The sequence below is a fragment of the Haliaeetus albicilla genome, chromosome 13 (genome assembly GCF_947461875.1).
Source record: "Haliaeetus albicilla chromosome 13, bHalAlb1.1, whole genome shotgun sequence".
Taxonomy (NCBI): domain Eukaryota; kingdom Metazoa; phylum Chordata; class Aves; order Accipitriformes; family Accipitridae; genus Haliaeetus; species Haliaeetus albicilla.
Window position 1 is genome coordinate 36,503,702 of NC_091495.1, and position 18,850 is coordinate 36,522,551.

The following is an 18,850-nucleotide window of genomic DNA, read 5'->3' on the forward strand; positions in this document are numbered from 1 at the left end:
CACTGTTAGAAATACAGCTTGCACTTGAGGAGGATACACACACAACACGACTAGACTAGCCCAAGTAACGGACTCCACCAAAATTTACTATTTCATAAGTTGCTCGTTAAATCACCTCCTCTTTCAAGTCACTGCTACAGATATGAACATTAGGTCAAGAAATGCTCCTCTCTGATCAATGAGAATCAGCCTCCTTTGTTGATTCTCCATGTAAAATTAATCTGAGGTTTTCATCTATTCATTATGCGATCCTCTGACTTTGCTTGTAAGCATATTTTAAAAGGACAGGTAAGGCAAAACATACGAAGACCCCCTTTGGTTTATGAATGCAGAATTAAATAACAAACTACAAAAAACATTTAATGCAAAGTTAAATACAATACAAACTTTATTAAAAATAGGTTGCAAGTGAAATACAGTAGAAATGGGAAACTACAGCAGTTTTGATGTTTTTCATAATAATGCACAGACAAATATGAAAAGCACTTTTACACATATTCACACTTGACCCGAATGCCCAATAGCGGCCAAATCCACTCCACTGAAGGTTATAGGTATTTTTTTTTTGCTAAGCCTTTTTCAGATTCTAGCAGCAACAGTAATTCAGCCACAGCATAAGTTTTTTTTCCTTAAGAAAAATTTGTCACTGTAAGGCTGCTAGTGTTCTCAAGATAAATTGGGAGAGGCTTGCTTTTCCTGATTAACAGACATAGCAAGCATGCAGATCCTTCATTAACACTTTGAACCAGTTTAATCTTCTACTTCATATTTAACAGGTGAAACGGTAAAAGCACACTTTCAAATAAGAAACCTGAAATACGTAAAAAATATTTACACTCCAATTTTCATTAACTTGCATTTATTTATCATACAACTCTTATTAAAAGTGATTTCTTTCCTAAGGCAGTGAAAGTCTACCCCTTTGTATTTGGAAGTGTGCACAATTCCCTAAATATATATTTATAAGAGAACAATATGATACAGGAAAAAAAAATCATCTAAAGCCAATAAAGGGCTTTGTCAAATAGAAAATTTGTTTGGAATCACAATATATATTGTCTTAACATCACACAATGAGAAAAATTCTGATGAGGTCCTTATTCCCAACATCATCAGCCACATACGCATAGCTGAAGAAATAGCGGGAGGAAAAAGATTAACAATTTAAAATTAAATAAGGCTATTACAGTGTGAAAAAATAGCTTGAACTGCCAGAAAGATTTTCAGTACAACAGTTAACAGGATGTCGGTAAAGCCAGCTAGACTAAAGGAGAGCTCGCTAGCACTGCTTCCTCAGTGTGAGCAGAGACGGTTCGCTGCCAGCACACCATCTCTGTTAACGACCGCACTAACATTCACACTCCCAGCAGCAGTATCGTATTCGATGGTTCACACTTCAGTCTTTCTCTCTAATGTGCCAGTTCACTTCTCCACAGAAAAAAAGGAAAGATATTGCTGAACTGATAATAGCAGACTTATCGATACTGTTCCACACCTAATTGCCTAATAACTTCTCATCTACCTTTCTCAGAAAACATACGCATCTCTTCCGCCCACCTTGGAACTGGAATCATTACTCCTCGCCTTTAACACATTACGAACATTTTGGTCCTAGCTGATGAAGGGCCACTAGCGTAGCCTACTATCTATTGCTTATGTAATTTTTTTAATGAAACAACTACCCAAAGGTTTTATCTTCACATTTTTGAAAGTCTGAAGCACATATAGTGGGGATGCATCAACATACAGACTTTTCCATAACTACAGATAAATTCTCAGGCAACCATTTTAGACCCAACAAATACGTAGGACTAGAAATGTTTTTATTCCAAGGTTCTACCTACAGAACGTGTGTTACTCCAGTAATAAGCAATGGTAAGATCTGTATTGATATGCTGAGCATTCTATGAACACCCTACAGTATGTCAAACTTGCTATAGTCTTATTTAAGGTGGCCCAGATATTGGCTTCTTATCAAACAACCTAAAATACTAATTTCTAGTGCACAGTTTAGTTTAGGCAGTTCAAGCTATTCTCACTCTCTCTGCTCAGCAGCTAAAACAAAAGTGTGTCTGTAAAACACCAGGAAACAGAACTTATCTTTGACAAGTGCTACTTGGTCTGGTGCACAAGAACTTAACCCCCAAAACAGAAAGGAAAAAAAGTTACCTTCACGTGATTCATATCTTTAAAATTTTACAGTGCTTTCATTGTATAAACCACAAGCTCCTGGCAAAGTAATCAGTTTTCTTGCTATTGCAACATCTCTAAATCTTAATTAACAGTCTTAGATATAGAGGAATCAAAGTCACTCCTTTCAGAAAACATTCATTTTCTGTTCATTAGTAGTGTGCCCCCCATCTCAATCCCTCAATTTAGAGATCTTCAGTTACATCTGATAAGGTGCTTTAATCTTACTTGGTATTCAACTCATTTTCCAGTTCCATTAATTTCCTAGAAGCTTTTACTTTATTGGATACATCCTGACCCTGTGAAAAAAGTCGTTGGCGTTCCCTGAACGTCAAGTTTTCTGGTGCTCCAGGTAAATCTGTATCTTGACTGGAAATGGAAAAAAAAAAGTCTTTGTTATAATTCTTAGCTACAATATCCTTAAATATAGTAATTCTTAGCGACATGTATCAACTGACAGCTTTTTTGAATACAGCAAAAGATTCTCCATTTAGTGTTCTGCAAGGTTTTGCTCCCCACGCATACCTTTAATTCTGACATTGTGCTATCACTTAGGCAAATTAATAGCTCATGACCATCTCTGGCACATAACCATGAATGAAACTGCTTGCCATCTTTCAAAGCGAAGTGCAAGTGTAAACTAAGGCTCTGTCTATCTTAGCACAGCATTGCTGTTATGGCTAAAGTAGCAAGCCTCTCTGTGGTGGCACGCGTCTAGGAAAAAAAACTGGAATGCAAAGCTTTTATGTCTTGGTAAACAAAGCTACTAGTACTGAGGTGTGCTCTAGCAGCTGCAGCACCTCTGTATTTCATCTACTGGCAAAGCTTCCGAGTGCAATTGTTGCCTAAGCTCTTGCACTTATCTCTTACTGTTGTAGAAAACCAACTTTTGTATTATGTGTTTCTGACCACTGCAGTGAAGATCTCAAATCATTCTTAGTTGCAGCTGTAACAATACTTTACATATGTGATTAACCCTCATACAATAAAGCTTTAGTATATATTTCAATTTCTTGATCAGAAGAGGTTTCCCTTTTAGCTCCAAGAGGTCTCTGCTCTGCACACTCCACTGAAACATTAACTACATTTTAAAATGCAGCAGCTGGGCTAACAGCTTCTACAGCATCCTAGCCAAGCCCAGTCACATCTTCAGTGTGCTACACAGCAAAGCTTGCCACTCACACAGAAGATATAGCCTGTATTACTAATGCTTATTACAAATTTGGTAAGAATCCCACTTGAGAGCTACTGTTCAGATTTATAAATACACCTAAACCAGCTGAAGTTGTTAATTTACAATTATCATTCAGTTTACTCAGTTGTAGCACTGAAATTTGCTGCTATGAAGTAGTACTTCAGATCACCTAAAGACTTGTGGACAACTTAGCTGTATTTTATAGTAACCCAAGGTACTCCAGAGCTCTTGAACAGCCCACAGAGATAGAACAACAACAGTACATATTGCAGAAGTTAGCCAAGTCAGGTGTATAAAAGTTAATGGACTCCTGTCCGTCACCTTTTAGATCTTTTGTCTCTTGGATCCCGATAAACTTCATGGGCCCCAACAGCTGCTCCTGTAGATCCAGTGTATGAATTTATTCCTTATGCAAAAGAAAAAGTAAGTTGAAGGACTGCAGTTACAACACAGAAGTTTTATATTGTATTTCTTCAAAAAGGTGCAGTGCTTCTTTCAAGAAATAATCTCAAACTAGAGTCAGAAATAAATTTAGTGGGTCATTTGAAATCCGGAATATTTAAAATCAGTAGTACTAAATTCCACACCCCCCCCCCTCAAAACAGCTATAATTTTTTTATTCCTAATTTTGAGTCAGAACACATTTTGTTTAGATTATGCAGCACAAATCAAATCATGATCTTTATCTTATTATGGCTTACTGTAAGACAAACATTACAAGTTGTTCAAGGCGATTGACAGAAAGAGCAACACACTTCATTACCCTGTAACAAGCTCCACAGGAAGCGAGTTAGCTGCAGCTGCTCCCTTTATGAGGCTAGAAGTAAGCTAAGACTAGTATATACCATCTTTGCAATTCAGCAGAGTCAGAATTTTTGTCTCTGTTTAGTCTGATTAAGTAAACTGTATCATTCAGAAAATCCCCCATTCCCCCCCCCCTTAAATTTAAATTTCAAGCAAGTTATCTTGCAGCACTGCACCTTTAGTTTAAGTTGATACAACACACAGATTTTACACATTGTATTAATTCTTTCTAAAGGCCACAAGACAAAACCTTTCCTTTCCAATCAATAAGTTGAATAATTTCATTTATATTTAAGACCATACTCTCTTAATAACCATCCGGAAAAAGTAATAATAAGTATCAGCACAATACTCAGATTTGTCTTCAGACAGTTCTGGTCTCAATATTGTATGTGTTATGTCTTGTGAACCTTCTTTGGTACAAAAGGAAATGTTTGCTTCTTCCACTGGTATATGTAATTTCTCATAAATAGTCAATAAGAGACCTATGAGGCTGGAACACAGAAACTAATTTAGCTAGCATGTTGTAGGCTACATTTTTTCCACCAAAATTTTGTAGCAAGCCAAATCATACTAGGTATGCCAGGCATATGGAAGTTTTTCTCCTTTAATACACGAGTCTTACATACATGTAAGTACTGCCTTCCCTACTTTGACAAGTCTGGATCCACGTGCTGTGGTTCACACTTCCACCTGGCTTTAGGACAATAGTTTTGATTTGGGTGTTGGCTTTTTTCTTGGTTAGTTGACAGACCCGATGGTCTTAAGAGACCCAGTGGAAGAAGGTACGAGAGCAAAATTTGCAGAAGCGTGGTTTACTAGAGTTAACATTCAGAACAGAAACGAGCTGTAAAGGACAGTAATGCAACAGAGTCAGCGAGATGGGAGATGGTAAACTGCACAGTGAATTCTGCATTTTGTGCAAACGGCTTTGTACGTTACGCAGGCAGTCTTCATAGAAGCTTGAGCAATCAGGTGAAGTTAACCTGTTCTCATGGCTATTTTAAAAATTATGAAATAAGAGTATTCAGAATTAGTTGTATGGTTTATGAATTAGGTTATTAAAGGCGAAGCATCATACTACAATATTCTTTAATTGTTACCAAAACCCTAACGAAATCTTTGTAGAAGTCCTTCTCATTGTTTTCCAGGGAAAAACAAACGCGCGCACACAAAAAATATCACGGAACGTTTCGCTTTCCTGAGATTCATTTTTCCGTTAAAATTAACAGAAGGCAGGAGTGGGAAGTGCAATTACATAGGAAATGGCATTCTGGGTTGTGGATGATGGGAGGCAGGAAGAGTGGTGGTGCCAGCTAGTGACCGAAGGTTCTACAGTTACTTAGTTCATCACATGTACAGCCTTCCAAGTGCCAAATATGGAAGGGAAGCAAGGGCCTTTGGAAGCCTACATGTTGTGACAGAAGGCACATTTTATACTCTGTCATAGCCAGTTTCAAGTAAGAATTTCTAGAAAAAGCAAGTCCTTTGAAATAAGAAGAATTCAGTACATACAGTACAAAAATTTCATGTCAGAAGCCTGCCGTTTCAGAACATTCCTAAGAGCAAGCTGACAACACAGATAGTCGTAGTGTTTAAAGAGAATCTTTTCCATGTTTCCTGCCTTTCTAGAATCTTATTTTAACTCATTAATTCTGTGTGATATAAGGTGCTCAAAAGCTAGAGTCCTTCTGATACAAAACTGTGATTCGGGTTCACTGGTTGTGGGTTTATCAGTGGGCTCACATGCATGGTAGGTAGGCACAATGGAATTATTTGCCCCGTAATGGTAGCATATAGCAGGTAGGGTACAGCGTGTCTACTTACACTCCAGTCCAATGACAACACACTGAAAAGCTAAAACCTTCCCTCACTTTCATTTAGGATTTGGAACCTATGACAGAGCCAGACAGGAGTGATAGATGGGCTTGCAGGATCCATAGGGACTACTGCATCACGAGATCTGAGAGGCAACACCAGGGTAAATAAACAGGTTTGGGTTTTCCGCCCCCCCCCTGTAAACGACTATCAGTGTGGATACTTTCTATGCAGCTTGGGTGCTGTACTGACCCCAAACAGCGAAACTGCTAAGCATCAACTCTATCAGTTGGACAGTAATTACAACTGAGCCAAACTACTGTCCCTTCACCAATATTAAAACTACCCAATGCTGTGCAGAGCTTCTCTTCGGCACAGGAAGCAGTCCAACTGCAGCAGAGGCTAATTTGCCCTGCAAAGGAAAGGATGCCTTGCTGGAAAACGATGACTTGAGCCTTAATTGAAAAGGATGCAGACAGGAAGCTCTGAGTATCATGTACCTGTATGGCCTCCTACATATCCTAAATCAGATTAATACACTACTACAGCTGGATTAGAAGTGCTTCTGATAGCTGGAACCTCTTCTGAGGCTCGTGTGCTCCCTATGACCAGGGGACACCACACCTCTGATTAAAGAAAGCACATGATTTTCATAATTTGTTACGTGGCCAAAAAGGTGATCAGGGATATACCATATTGTAGGCTTCCACATTTGTCATTGAGACTGGAATCCAGTAAACAAGTTAGCCATTTGGCTAGAAGCCAGCATAAACTCTCCCTTGCTACCCTTTGCATTTTAGAAGGACGATCTGATCAGCTGGAGTTGGTTGTCAGGCATTTGTTGACTTCCAGTACCAGTAAAAAGAACAAACTATGGGAATGTCATGGCCACCATTCCCTTCAGAAGAATAGAGAAGAAAACAAATGTATGGGAAGTGCTGGCAGATGCTGCTATTTAAAGACAAAATCTTCTATTAATAAACTGCAAATTTATTAGAGTGAGATCTACACAGACACATACTCAAAGAGTAAAGTATGTAAGATTCTTCCTATACGGCAGCAGCTTAAAAAAATTTAGCGTGGAACTTTGGACTGAATTAGCTTTGAATTCATGAGTATAGCTAAACTAGTACTCTGCAGATAAAATACAGTGCTGAAGTTACTAGCAGCTAGAGTTCTACTTGAAATGAAACTCCATTATGGTTGCCCTCCTGGAGTTATAAAAGAAACAAGATGAGCAGACAAAGAATGACAGGGGCGTAGAAGGGGAGGGAAGGAGTAAGGCAAAAGGCACGAAGATGAAATTTAGATTTTTGTCTCTCTTTGCAAGAAAACTGCACTGTACGAACCAGAAGTAAAGGAATGGTGCCTAATCCATGAAACTAACTGCATGTCCTATATGTCTCTTGGTGCTTGTATATGTAAGAACTAAGTCTACAAAGGTCATTTTTAAAGCCATTTGCACACATATTAAAAGAGAGAACCCTGGTACCAATAACGAAAGCAGAAGATAAGCTCTGTCCATGAACCCATTAGAAAAAGTTTCCTGTGTTCAAGAAAGGTGCACTTCCAGCTGCCCTGAGAACCCAGGGGTCAGTCATACATAACAAATCACTGAAAGATACAGAGTGAAAGCCAAAACCAACAGTACTTTGAATTGGTTGAGTAACAGTTAAAATAATTTCCGATTCATCGTGTGAAAGATGGAATTTCTGCTTTTGAAGAGTTTGGGTAAGGAACAAGGAAATTTGAGAGATCAAAACAATGAAAAATTGGAGGATTCATATTAATATCAGGATTTAAGTTAGATCACCATAGTGAAAAGTGATAAGTGGGGGAAAAAAGTAAATCACAAAGTCAGTGATTCAATCTACAGCACCAGAGTTGAAAACATGAGGATAGTTCTGTAGAGATGATTGATTTCATGGCGTCTACCTTTAGAGCTGCTGGCATGGATGAAACTGTGTTTGTTTGGTGGGGGCGGGGGCTGGCTTTTTTTGGCCGCAGTACTGTTGGCATTGACTGGAGATGACTGGAATGAGTTGGAAAGAAAGAGGCCATCTGAAACTGGGCGAGGCTGGCGGGAGGGCTGCTGTGGCTTAAGGGTGGCAGGAGGAAAGTCACCATAAGATTTTCTTGTGCTGGAGTACTTATCCTGACCTGCTAGATTGGAATCCTCCTCCTCCTCATCATCATCATTGTATGCAACAAACTTGGCAGTATAAATCGTGTCAGGGGAGAGGACCTGTGTTTTGAGGTAAGAGGTGTTTCGCTGAGGTGGGGGAGGAGGAGCGTTAGATGAAGGGGTTGGGGATGGGAGTTCATATTCCCGTGGAAGCGGAGGTCTGTACAGACCAGGCTCGTCAGGTTCCAGTAATCTTCGTTCTGCTTCATCGTGCTGCCTGCGCCTTTCAGCCTCTAAGCGACTGTAATACTCCTCTTCCTGTCGCCTCTGCAAGTCCAGAGGAAACAGAAACACAGTGGTCAGAAAGACAGACGTTTCAATCTAAGAGAGATTTAAGTTTTCCATCACTGAGCTACAAACATCTTTTTTTGTCTCCTTTTCTGGCAATAAGCAGAGCCATCTATATGGTCTCATACAAACTATACTTACTACTATGAAAAAAATGGCAGTTGCCCTGTAACACAGCATTTTGCTGTTATTTCCAGGTTTACCACTGCCTGTGGTAACTAAGGCAACTACCTGTGTGAACTAAGGGCAAGTCCAGCATTTATTACTCAAAATGTAACTACAGTTAATAAGGGGTAGATTTACTACAGCTGTAGAGAATCTGTGGGAGAGGAAAAATAACTAGAGTTAACTACCACCTTAAAAAAGGCACCTTGTAATTTTGCTGCATGCTTATACAATGTAAATTAATCAACAGAGCCTTGGAATAGATTGACTCCGAACAAAGCTTCTAGTGTAAATACCAGCAAAACTGCTTTCACGTACAAATCAAGAACTTTTCTACAACAGACATGAAATAACTGTTTTTTAAAAACATTTATAAAAAAACATATTAAAAAAAACTATGCTAATGATATTATATGAGGCTATTGACCATTTAAAAGGCCATGAAATATCTTCTATGTATTTTTCCAGTTTAAGACTTTTTTTACTGTTTTAAAACTAAATAGCATTTAATTCTGTTCAGCTCTTGTCTAAGCCACATTGTAAATTAATACAAGGGTCTATTCAGTAGTTTGTTTGATAACAAAGGAAAACGTGTATTTGGAAACCATATGTTACACAAACTCTTTTGTCTAAGCATAGTATAATTTCTGCTGGGAATATATGACATTTTGAACAACCATAATTTCTGGTTTTAATCCACATGTTCAAAAAAAATCCACCTTATCTGCTTGACACCGTTGAGTCAGTTATCCCCCCCAAAATAATAAATCAATCTGATCTTGTTCATCTAGAGCAAAGACATGAAACTCATCTCCTTGTACTACTCTAAAACCATTGTAGCGGTCAGATGGTGCCGAGTTCTGAGTTGGTAGATGTGTGAGTGTCTCAGCCAAGATCTGTCAGTGAAAACCCTTTCAAGCCTGTGATCCAAATGTCATTTGGCTGCGTCATCGTCAGAAATTAAGAGAGCCTTGGTTGGTTTTTTTGGTTGCTTTTTTTAACTTCCTACAGTATATTTTTAAATACTTTCCTCAGTCCAGATACACCTTCCTCACTTCCCACCTATCACCACCCCCAGCTTAGCTTTCCTCTACTCATCAACCCATACTGCTTATGGAAAAAATGTAACAAAGTTTGGAAACAAGCTAACAAAACAAATTAACAAAGCAAATATATCTAAGGTGTTTTGTTTATTTTTTTAAATATATTTGCTCATTCTTCCAAGATAAAATTTCTCTCAACATTAAAAGCTAGCCCTCTGTCTTCATTCTGAAGCCAGCGTTACTAACAGGCAAGTCTTCAATCTGAACAAAAGTAACTGTTCTTTCTCTAGGAAGAAGAGAGTCTTAACAAATACACTGAGTCAAAGAAGGTGCTTTGTCTTCCAATTTTGAACAATAAAGCTTCTCAAATTCATGTATCATGTTTGGAAAGAACCTAGAAGCCTCAATTTTTAGAATCTGATTGCACAGTGACTTATCTGCTGAAATTATTTGCTTCCTTTCTAGAAACCAATTCCCTTTCTTCCCATAGTACAAATATAAAAGACAATATGGAGTACTCATCTCCACTCCACTGCATTTCGTATTTCTCTCTATCTCTATAAAACAATTACTGCAAAAATATTTCAGTGCCGTCTCCGAGACAAAGAAAAACCCAACACCACTAACTCAGCAGCCATTATAATAAAGAAGGTAGGCAGGTCATGTTGGGGGCTGAAGGAAACGAGGAGGCAATTGATTTCTGCCATAACTTTCAGAAAAGGCTCTGAAGGCAAGCCCTTGCCACTGCTAAAAACCTGCAGCCGGTAAGCCTACAGTACTATTTCTGCAATACCGGTCAACTCCGGCCACCACAAATGGGCTCTTTGTTTAATTACTTTTTGTTTTATATTGGATAAACTGAAGCCTTGGGCCATGACCCTTATCAGGAGGGCTAGTGTGTTTAACCCCTGCTGACCCAACACTGAGCTGTTGGTGGCCAGGCTAAAGAGGAGACGCCTGTAAGAAGCCCTGCAGCACTCGAAGACCACAACCTTTTCTTCAGCCTCTCTCCTGGTCCGCTCCTCCTCTTGCTGTCGGCGCTCTTCTTCCTGCCTGGCCCTGTCTTCTGCTTCTCGTTTGCGCATTTCTTCCAACTGTTGCTGCCGTCTGCGTTCTTCATCCTGTAACTAACAGAGACGCATCTTTAATTTTTTTGCCACTCATGTGGGTAAGATGGGTCAAAAAAAACATGTTACCCGAGTATTTGCATCTAAAAATAACTCATTCGGTAGAAAATGCTATATACTACAGAGAAATCAATATAATGTCCAGCTGTTAAAAGTACGCTTTGTTACACTGGTTTCCCTAAAATCCCTTGGGAGGGGTGAACAAAAAAAAAAACAAAAAAAAAAAAAAGGGAGATGCACAGAACTACATACATAAAAGCACAACACACACAGGGAGACATTTTTAGCAGTCACATATGAACCCCTAGCAGAAGACTGAGGTGACTCACGTTCCAGACAGCTTCAGCAACCACAGCCTCATAGGTACAGTAAAGTGAAATTAAATACTTGGAACCAACAGTCCATAGTTCCAGCAGCCAATTGGTTTTTCATTTTGGATTAGTACTTAAGCACCTGAAAATCATGACTCATTAGTCAAAGGGTCAATCCATTTAAAGTAACAGGCTCATTCAGCAAGTCTGCAAATAGTCTCGGGAGATAAATAAAATCTCCCACTGTATCTGCAACAGATGTGTTTTGGAAAAAGCAGAGAGTGAGGCAAAGAAGTCTTTGACTACGGAGGTTCAACAGCTCATATGAACAACTGATGTCCAACAGACAATACTGTTTTATACATGCTTATGATAAACACTGCACAGAAAACTGAACAACAATACAAACTTAGCATGATTTGCTAGAGCTAACGGTATCGAAGCCCTTGATGGACAGCAATATTCACTGGCACAATTAATATTCGTAAGTAGAAATTAACTGGACTTCATGCTGTGTTATTTCTTACTGCAGCATATGATTTAAAGTGATTCCCTCCCCTGCCCCAAGATCTTTTATACCGATTGGTACAAATCAGTAAATCACTGTATCTTGCTATAAGCTGCACGTAACACAGATACTTCTCTACACCTGGATTTGTTTTACAATCCAGTTTCATTTACAGAGAAAGGCCCTAAGACACAAAGCAATAATGATATAGTAGGATAAAATTAGTTTTAATAGACTTTGTGAGGACAACCTTCACGTAGGTATCTCCTCCCATAATTAATTAACAAGAAATGCGCTTTAAAGCAGATTAGGTTTTCTAATAAATTTTCCAATCAATTCTAAAAACAAACTTTTAAAAATTATTTTACTGATTTTCTGGTAATTATTTCCCCCACTATTCACATAGTATTTCTGTTATGGGTATCTTATGACCTTGTACAACAGGTAATTTTGAAAACATTTGCCTTGTACATCTTCAAGCGGCTATATAGACTACTTGCAGTGAAAACACCTCCCAGCTGAAGTGTTAAAAAACTACCATTTTGGAGCATGAAAGCTAAATAACAAAATTAATTAATTTCATTTAGGCAATAATTCAGCAAACATATAGTAGAGGATGCTACCTCCAAGGAAATTCCCCTTATTTAGGGCTAAAATTTTGTAATTCCTAACTGAAAATGACATAGACATCAAGCTCAGTATATACAGTAGAGCAGGGAATAAAGTAGTTAACGAACTCCCTGCTGGAATTAAGATCTCTTCTTGTCTTGGTTATTAAAAAGACATTATTTTAGCAAAGGAGATAATATTGCTGTCAAAGGGAAAGACAGCTAGTAATTCAAAAGCGTTTATAGAAAAGAAGTAATTTCCTCTTAAAAAAAAAAAAAAAGGGCGCAAAAACTGCACAGTGAAAAAATACAGGAAAACTCCTTTACTCTGTCCCAGCTGCATTCAGAGAAAAAACTCTGAACATGGCAGTTACTGATCCCAGGTTACAGCATGGATGCCTTTTTGCTTAGTAGCAAATTCCTATTCAAATGCACTTAAACAAGAAAATATCTGAAACTAAATTAAAGGGGAAGTAGGACTGGTTTGGTTTATTTTCTTCTGGTCTTAATTAAAGAAAGAAGTGAAAACTGGGCAGGGTGCCCACCTGGGAACTGTTGTCAACATCTGAACCATAATAATCGTGAAGACAACGGTATCCAGGTCAGAGGCTATTCTAAATATAACACCTAGTAAAAAGGCCAAAAATTATATGTAAGGCACAAGCGGGAAGAGAGCAACTATTGAAGAGAGTGGCATTTCATTTCTTTCTGATTTGTAACTGGTTTCTACTCTGGAGCATTCCCAGACCAAGGCAGGGAGCGGTGGGATGGTGAGGCGTGCCAGAGCGCTTGCAGGCATTTGTGTTTGTAATCGTGTACAGCAGTACCCAATTCAAACTTCATCCCAAATTTTCAAGACGCTAAGGAAAATTAGCTTCATGTCTCATTTCTAGTAAGAAGGCTATTAGATTCCCAGGTTGAGTATTTCAATTCGATACTTCTCTGTCCCAATTAGTTTTTCTCTAGTTAAAAAGTCACGTTTTCATGTGATTTACTGTACTTCCATGGCTTCTCCAAAGCAGTACATGTTTATATTGTAACAGGTAGAAACAACTGATCCGTACAGCCAGAGTGACGGAGAAGAGCGTTCTCCCAGCTGTAAGCAAGCAAAGCAGCTAAGCACAAAGCACTAATTCTTTCCCCCTGCTTTGTCTCAGCTCTACTGCAAACTGCCAACAGTTCGCTTCGCTGCACAACTCTGTCCCCATCGCCAACGCACGCTTGCAGCACTATCCCTACTGCGGAGGGCAAAAAAGGCCACCTTTCTTCTGAGCTGTCGGGCCGATGGGCTGATTCGTATCAGAAATGTTAAGATATTCACAGGACTGGCAGGCATCCAGGAAGTCTCAGGTTCCAGACAAAATTCATTTCTCCAAGCACTGCTTAGAACGCTTTAAAAGACGTTCCAGACGAACTTTAAATTTATACCTATTTATTTATGACAGCTAAAGCTGGGTCAGATCTGTTAGTGGCCCAGGGAATTTAAAAAGACAAACACTAGCCAAGTTGACAATTTGTGCATTAACTATTCATCACCCTTCACCAGCCTTGTAATTAGCAAAACAGCTATCACCAATGCTCAAGTTAGACATACATAAAAAGCACTGAGCATTTGAAATTGTATTTTTTTCCTCTAAAGCAGTAATCATTTGGGTACTTGAAGTGGCATAGCATAGATGCGCCTCTGCCCAGAAAGTCACATGAACAGTATGAAAATGATGAAATTAGGAAAAAGAGGTATTTGCTGGGTACAGCATTCAACATCATCTATTTCAGAATTCGTTTGCTTTTTTTTTTTAAAGCTAAACTTATGAGGATAATAAATCCTTGACTGATTCAGGCCATGGTTCCATCTAGCACAGTATTCTGCCTCCGACCACAGCAAGAGCAGCTGCACAGGAGCCTGGCCATTTCTTCTAGCATTTCCCCAGCACGGTACTAGAGATGTCAGCTGGTACAGCCTTGTGTAATCCTTTGCATAGCTGTTTACAGGCATGATGGCTATGAATTTGTCTAATCCATTTTTAAAGCTGATGATACTGTCTGCCTTCACAACCTCCTGTTGCAGAAAGATCCTGAAGTTTACAGCCTGCTTAGCAAAGAACCTTATCAAGTCAGAGGTCTGGGGAACAAGGCTTAAGCAAAAAAATACAGGAGTAGTAATAAGAAAAAATATTGATAAATATTAAGTCTGAAAAACCCATGACTCCTGGCTTGTCCATTAATTCAGAAAGCTGACATGCTTCACCTGTTTCACTGCTGCCAGCTGCTTAACACTTGTACCGCACAGATACAAAACCAAACACCTGAGACAGACTAAGTTATCTGAAGTATGCATTTTAAAAGGTGTTTTGTGTTTTTTTTAAATAAAGCAGTGCTGAATATCCAAATCCATGTTTTGAACTGACATGTTTACAGTTTTTTCCAGCAGCACAGATTAATTATACTAACAGGACTTGCAAGTATTACCCTTCTGTCAAATTGGTATAGTAATTATCTAGAAATACACTTTGAAGGAGATGTATTTCTTCTCTAGAAGACTACAGAACTCTTTTCCATGTACCCATTTGCAATGAGAGCAATAAAATACAGAATTAGCTGGAGTCATAGCAATTACTGCTCCAATTCAAAAGCCTGTCATGTTTTAGATGCAAGAGAATGGTATTAACCAATTGAAACTGAATTTATATGGTAACTTAATAATTGCATGTTTATGTGACCTACTTGGAAATACTAATTCAGAAGTAATTTCTGAGTTTACAATTCATTTTTACTTTAATGAGAAAATTGCAACACCTGTAAACAACAGGGTTTCAGCATGTGCTGAAACAGTATGCTGTATTATTAGGCTCTCAGGACAATTTCACTTCAAACTGGAAAGGAATGGTGTTGCTAGAGCTCTTCTAAAACCTGCAGGGGTGGGGAAGGGAAGGGAGGAAATCTTACCTCACAGCCTGTTCATTCAAAGTTATTAGTGAGATTTTATAAACATGACTGCACAAAACATCCAATACACAGTTTTATATTAGACCACTGCTACAACAAACAAATCAAGCCTGCAAGCAGAACACAACATCTAAAAGGAAGGAAACACAGGGAAAGGAGTCACCACATCTGGAAACATTCAAATGCATGCTTACAGTTAACTTACTGCTTATTGTATCACAATGATTTTTGAACACCCAAAGATGCCAAATCATCATGCAAAGCACATAGGGTGGTTATCAATAATATCAGGAATTGAAATGGGAAAGAGATATTGAAGAGAAAGAAACAAACATACCAAATCTAGAACAGAGATTGCTGGCACAGCAGTCTGCTGCAGGTAGTAAGAAAGGGGGGAAAAAAGAAAGATGCACAGTGAAAATAAAGATAGGTTAGACTTGTGCCATTTCAAAAGCATCTTCTTTTATTTGTTAAGTCAGCTGCTTTAGAACGAGGAACTGATTTGACATAATCCTCAAGTACAGAAGTGAAAACAACCAAATATCTGAAATTTTTATCAGTATTGGTTTGACTCATTCAAAACCTCAGTAGTTCTCCAGAGATGCTACTTATTGCATCTCTAGTAGTACAGACAGTGAAATGTAACCGAAATGCAAACATGACTTCCGTTCAAGACAACTGTTATTTTTTAGTTTCAAAATGTTCTTCCAGCATTTTGGAACCTTATGCACAAATAGTATTTTAAATCCAGCACTTGCAGAGAAGACTGATAGAATGTTATGCAATACAACTGGCTTTCTATTAACGACACATGGCCTTTTTAGCCTTGCTACAGTAAAATTTTAAATATGCTGGTTTTTAAAATGGCAGTTTTACATGGATTTTTTTTTTTATTCCCATAGGTAACTGCCTGTGTGCTACAAATTACACGTCAGCAATGCTGGGCTTTAATGCAACCTGTTTGCCAAAGATATATTTAGCTTTTCCTTTCTTCAGTTTCCAAGTTTGAGGTATCTATTGTTTTACACAGTAATAAAGTTAGCCACAAGAAAAAAGGAAAGCAATGCAGACTGCAGCAAATATGAAAAGAGTAAGTTTAGGAAATCAAGCTGCCAAAACAACCCTGAATTCAAATACTACTCAAGCAGATAGCTATTTCTGAATGTCAAAATAAGCATGTTCAAGCGTTTCTCAAGAATTAAAAATTGCTTATCACAGAATTAAGTCATCTTTTCAAGATAAACAGAAGACACTCAGCGTATTACAGAGCTAGTTTTTAAGCCTGTCAAAGCATAGGTATTGGTATGTAACTTTGGTATCCATGCTATTATCCAGGAAAGAAAAAATATTTTCCTACAGAAATTGTTTCTCAGTAACAATAGATTTAACAGATTCTGAGAGACAACAGCCACCAACAGAGTAAAAAACCCACACCTTTATCATACTATTCAGTTGTATTATCTTATTACATACATTATGAGCTTTCACATTACTGAAGCTAAGGTAAGCAAACCTTGTCAGATACCAATTAAACTGGACACCACGCAAAATCCAGGTACGTATGAGCTGGAGCCCGAGACAGGGTGCATTAGTTGTTACAACACGCAAAAGCACATGGCTCAACCTAATGCCTCCCCCAGCACTCTTGGGGTCACCACTGAGGTGGTGGTAAAGGTAGAGGCAGCAGCTGCCTTAAGACCCCAGCCTTTACTTGGAGCAGACCAGCAAGGTGGAATCTCAGTTCAGTTCACTGTTCCCTGGAACCAGCATGCATTCAGTGTCTGTGTTCAGGTCCAAGACTATAAAGAAGAACTCTCAGAGGTAAATATAGTTGAGGGGCGGGGGAGAGGAAAAAAAATTCATACTATTTTTGTTCCCAATTCTCCTAGACACTTTCACAGTTACAAATGTTTTTCTTACCTTCAAGTAAACTCTTACCATATTTAACCTTCTAATTCTACTCCAGGTACATTGCAAAATCCCTTTATCCAAAGGAACTTTCTTTCCCCACAACCAGAAAAGTAAATTTGACTGCCAACTTGGATTCTATAATACTTTCATAATATATCACTTAACTGGTGAAGCCACTGTAAGTTCGCAATTTTAAAATTCAAGATATTGAAGAAAGCTTCATCCTCCTTTACCCTATAAGAACATCAAAAATACTCGGACAAAGCCAGAGAACCCACCAAGATACGTATTTACAATACTTTTGTCTAGAAAGGATTATTCCCTTTTACCCTTGCTCTTCTTTCTGCCTCCAGTCGCTGCATGATGAGCATAGTATCCACATCATCATCCTCCTCTTCATCATCATCTTCATCCTTTTGCTTTGATTCTTGAAGTCGCTTTTGGAACTGCCACTCAAGCATGAGTTTGCGGAGGCGGTCATTTTCTTCTGCTGTACGATCAGGCTTGTTCTGAAGTTCCTGAATCTCTTTACTCAGCATGTCCACAATGTGCATCTGTTGCTGCTTCTCCAGTTTCTCCTTAGCATCCCGTTTCCAGGGATCTGGAGAGAGGCTATCACTAGAGGACAGTTCTTCCTTGCTGATAGTAATGTACTGCAGATCTCTCCGCTCAATAGTCCGAGGCTGCTGTTGGGGCTGCAACTCTCGAATGACTGTTTCTTGAGACCTCTGCAAAGTTGAAGGCTTTTCTGATTTCACTTGTTGAAGGGAAACAGGGGGAACCACAGGCTGAGCAGGAATTAGTGGCTGAGAACGCATTTGGCCAAGTTTTCTCTCCTGCTCACGACGTTTCCTTTCTCGTTCTTCTTCCAAACGTGCCTTTTCCTTTTCATACCACCTCTGATGCTCTTCTCTTTTTTTACGCTCAGCAGCGGCTGCCTGGGAAGATGCTTGTGCCCCTATCTGGTTTGGAGGAGGAGGGGGAGGCAGAGGCAAATCCATTTGTAGTTCATCAAATTCAGCTGCATAATGCACTGGAGGAGGTGGTGGCGGAGGGGGAAGATCTGTTCTGATGGGCTGGGAAATGGCCACGGGAGTTGGTTGGCTAGTAGCTGGAGTTTTCCAACGGCCAGGTCCACTTTTAGTTAAACAAGAACCAGGCGAGACTGGTTTGGATGAATGGTTCAGGTGTTCTTGGCTAGATGTGCTAGAATCCACAGATGAATTCATCCACTGATCGCTGTCTGACTTCCGATCAATGTACTCTACATCCTTCCGTATAACGACTTCCAAACGATTCCTCTCTGGCTGGAAAGCTTTATCTCGGAGCTCTTCCTGGGAACGAGCCACACGCTGGAAAAAAATTAAACAAGGCATGTATTTCATAGTCCATCTATATTAAAACATATTTGAAAATGGCTCACAAACTGCATTCTTATTACTGAAGTTAATTACTTTTAGTGAATTTCAGCATTTCCATGTCTAGTAAGTTTCCCAAAACCAACAATAAAATATTCTTCTCTGTCCTTCTAGCTCATTCAAGCCATGGAGGACTTTGCACACTCCGAAATGCCTGGAAATCTGGACTGGGAGGAAGGATGAATGCAAAACGGAGCTTAAGCTGAAAACCTCCCCAGCTAGCCCAAGTTCTCAGGAGTATCCCTGACACTCCCTCCCCCACAGGCGAGCACAAGAGTTCTGGCAGCTTGGGACCACAGCTCAGGCGTACTGTACCAGCTCTGCCATTCAGCC

General features: G+C 39.1%; 1 protein-coding gene across 26 annotated transcripts in view; it reads right to left on the reverse strand.

Moving 5' to 3' along the window:
* Positions 1-370: 370 nt before the first annotated feature.
* Positions 371-18,850, reverse strand: part of AFDN (afadin, adherens junction formation factor) — a 133,168-nt gene continuing 114,688 nt past the window's right edge. For 8 of the 26 annotated variants that reach the window (XM_069800834.1, XM_069800830.1, XM_069800833.1 and 5 more), the window contains 6 exons: positions 17,429-18,451; positions 15,526-15,561; positions 10,681-10,815; positions 7,943-8,459; positions 3,707-3,791; positions 371-2,559 (listed from right to left, as the gene is read on the reverse strand). In XM_069800834.1, the coding sequence (XP_069656935.1) occupies positions 2,415-2,559; positions 3,707-3,791; positions 7,943-8,459; positions 10,681-10,815; positions 15,526-15,561; positions 17,429-18,451 (1,941 nt within the window). In that variant the 3' untranslated portion in view covers positions 371-2,414. Of the gene's footprint in view, positions 2,560-3,706; positions 3,792-7,942; positions 8,460-10,680; positions 10,816-15,525; positions 15,562-17,428; positions 18,452-18,850 lie in introns of those variants that run through there. The other 18 variants (XM_069800848.1, XM_069800844.1, XM_069800843.1 and 15 more) reach the window with 10 other exon arrangements.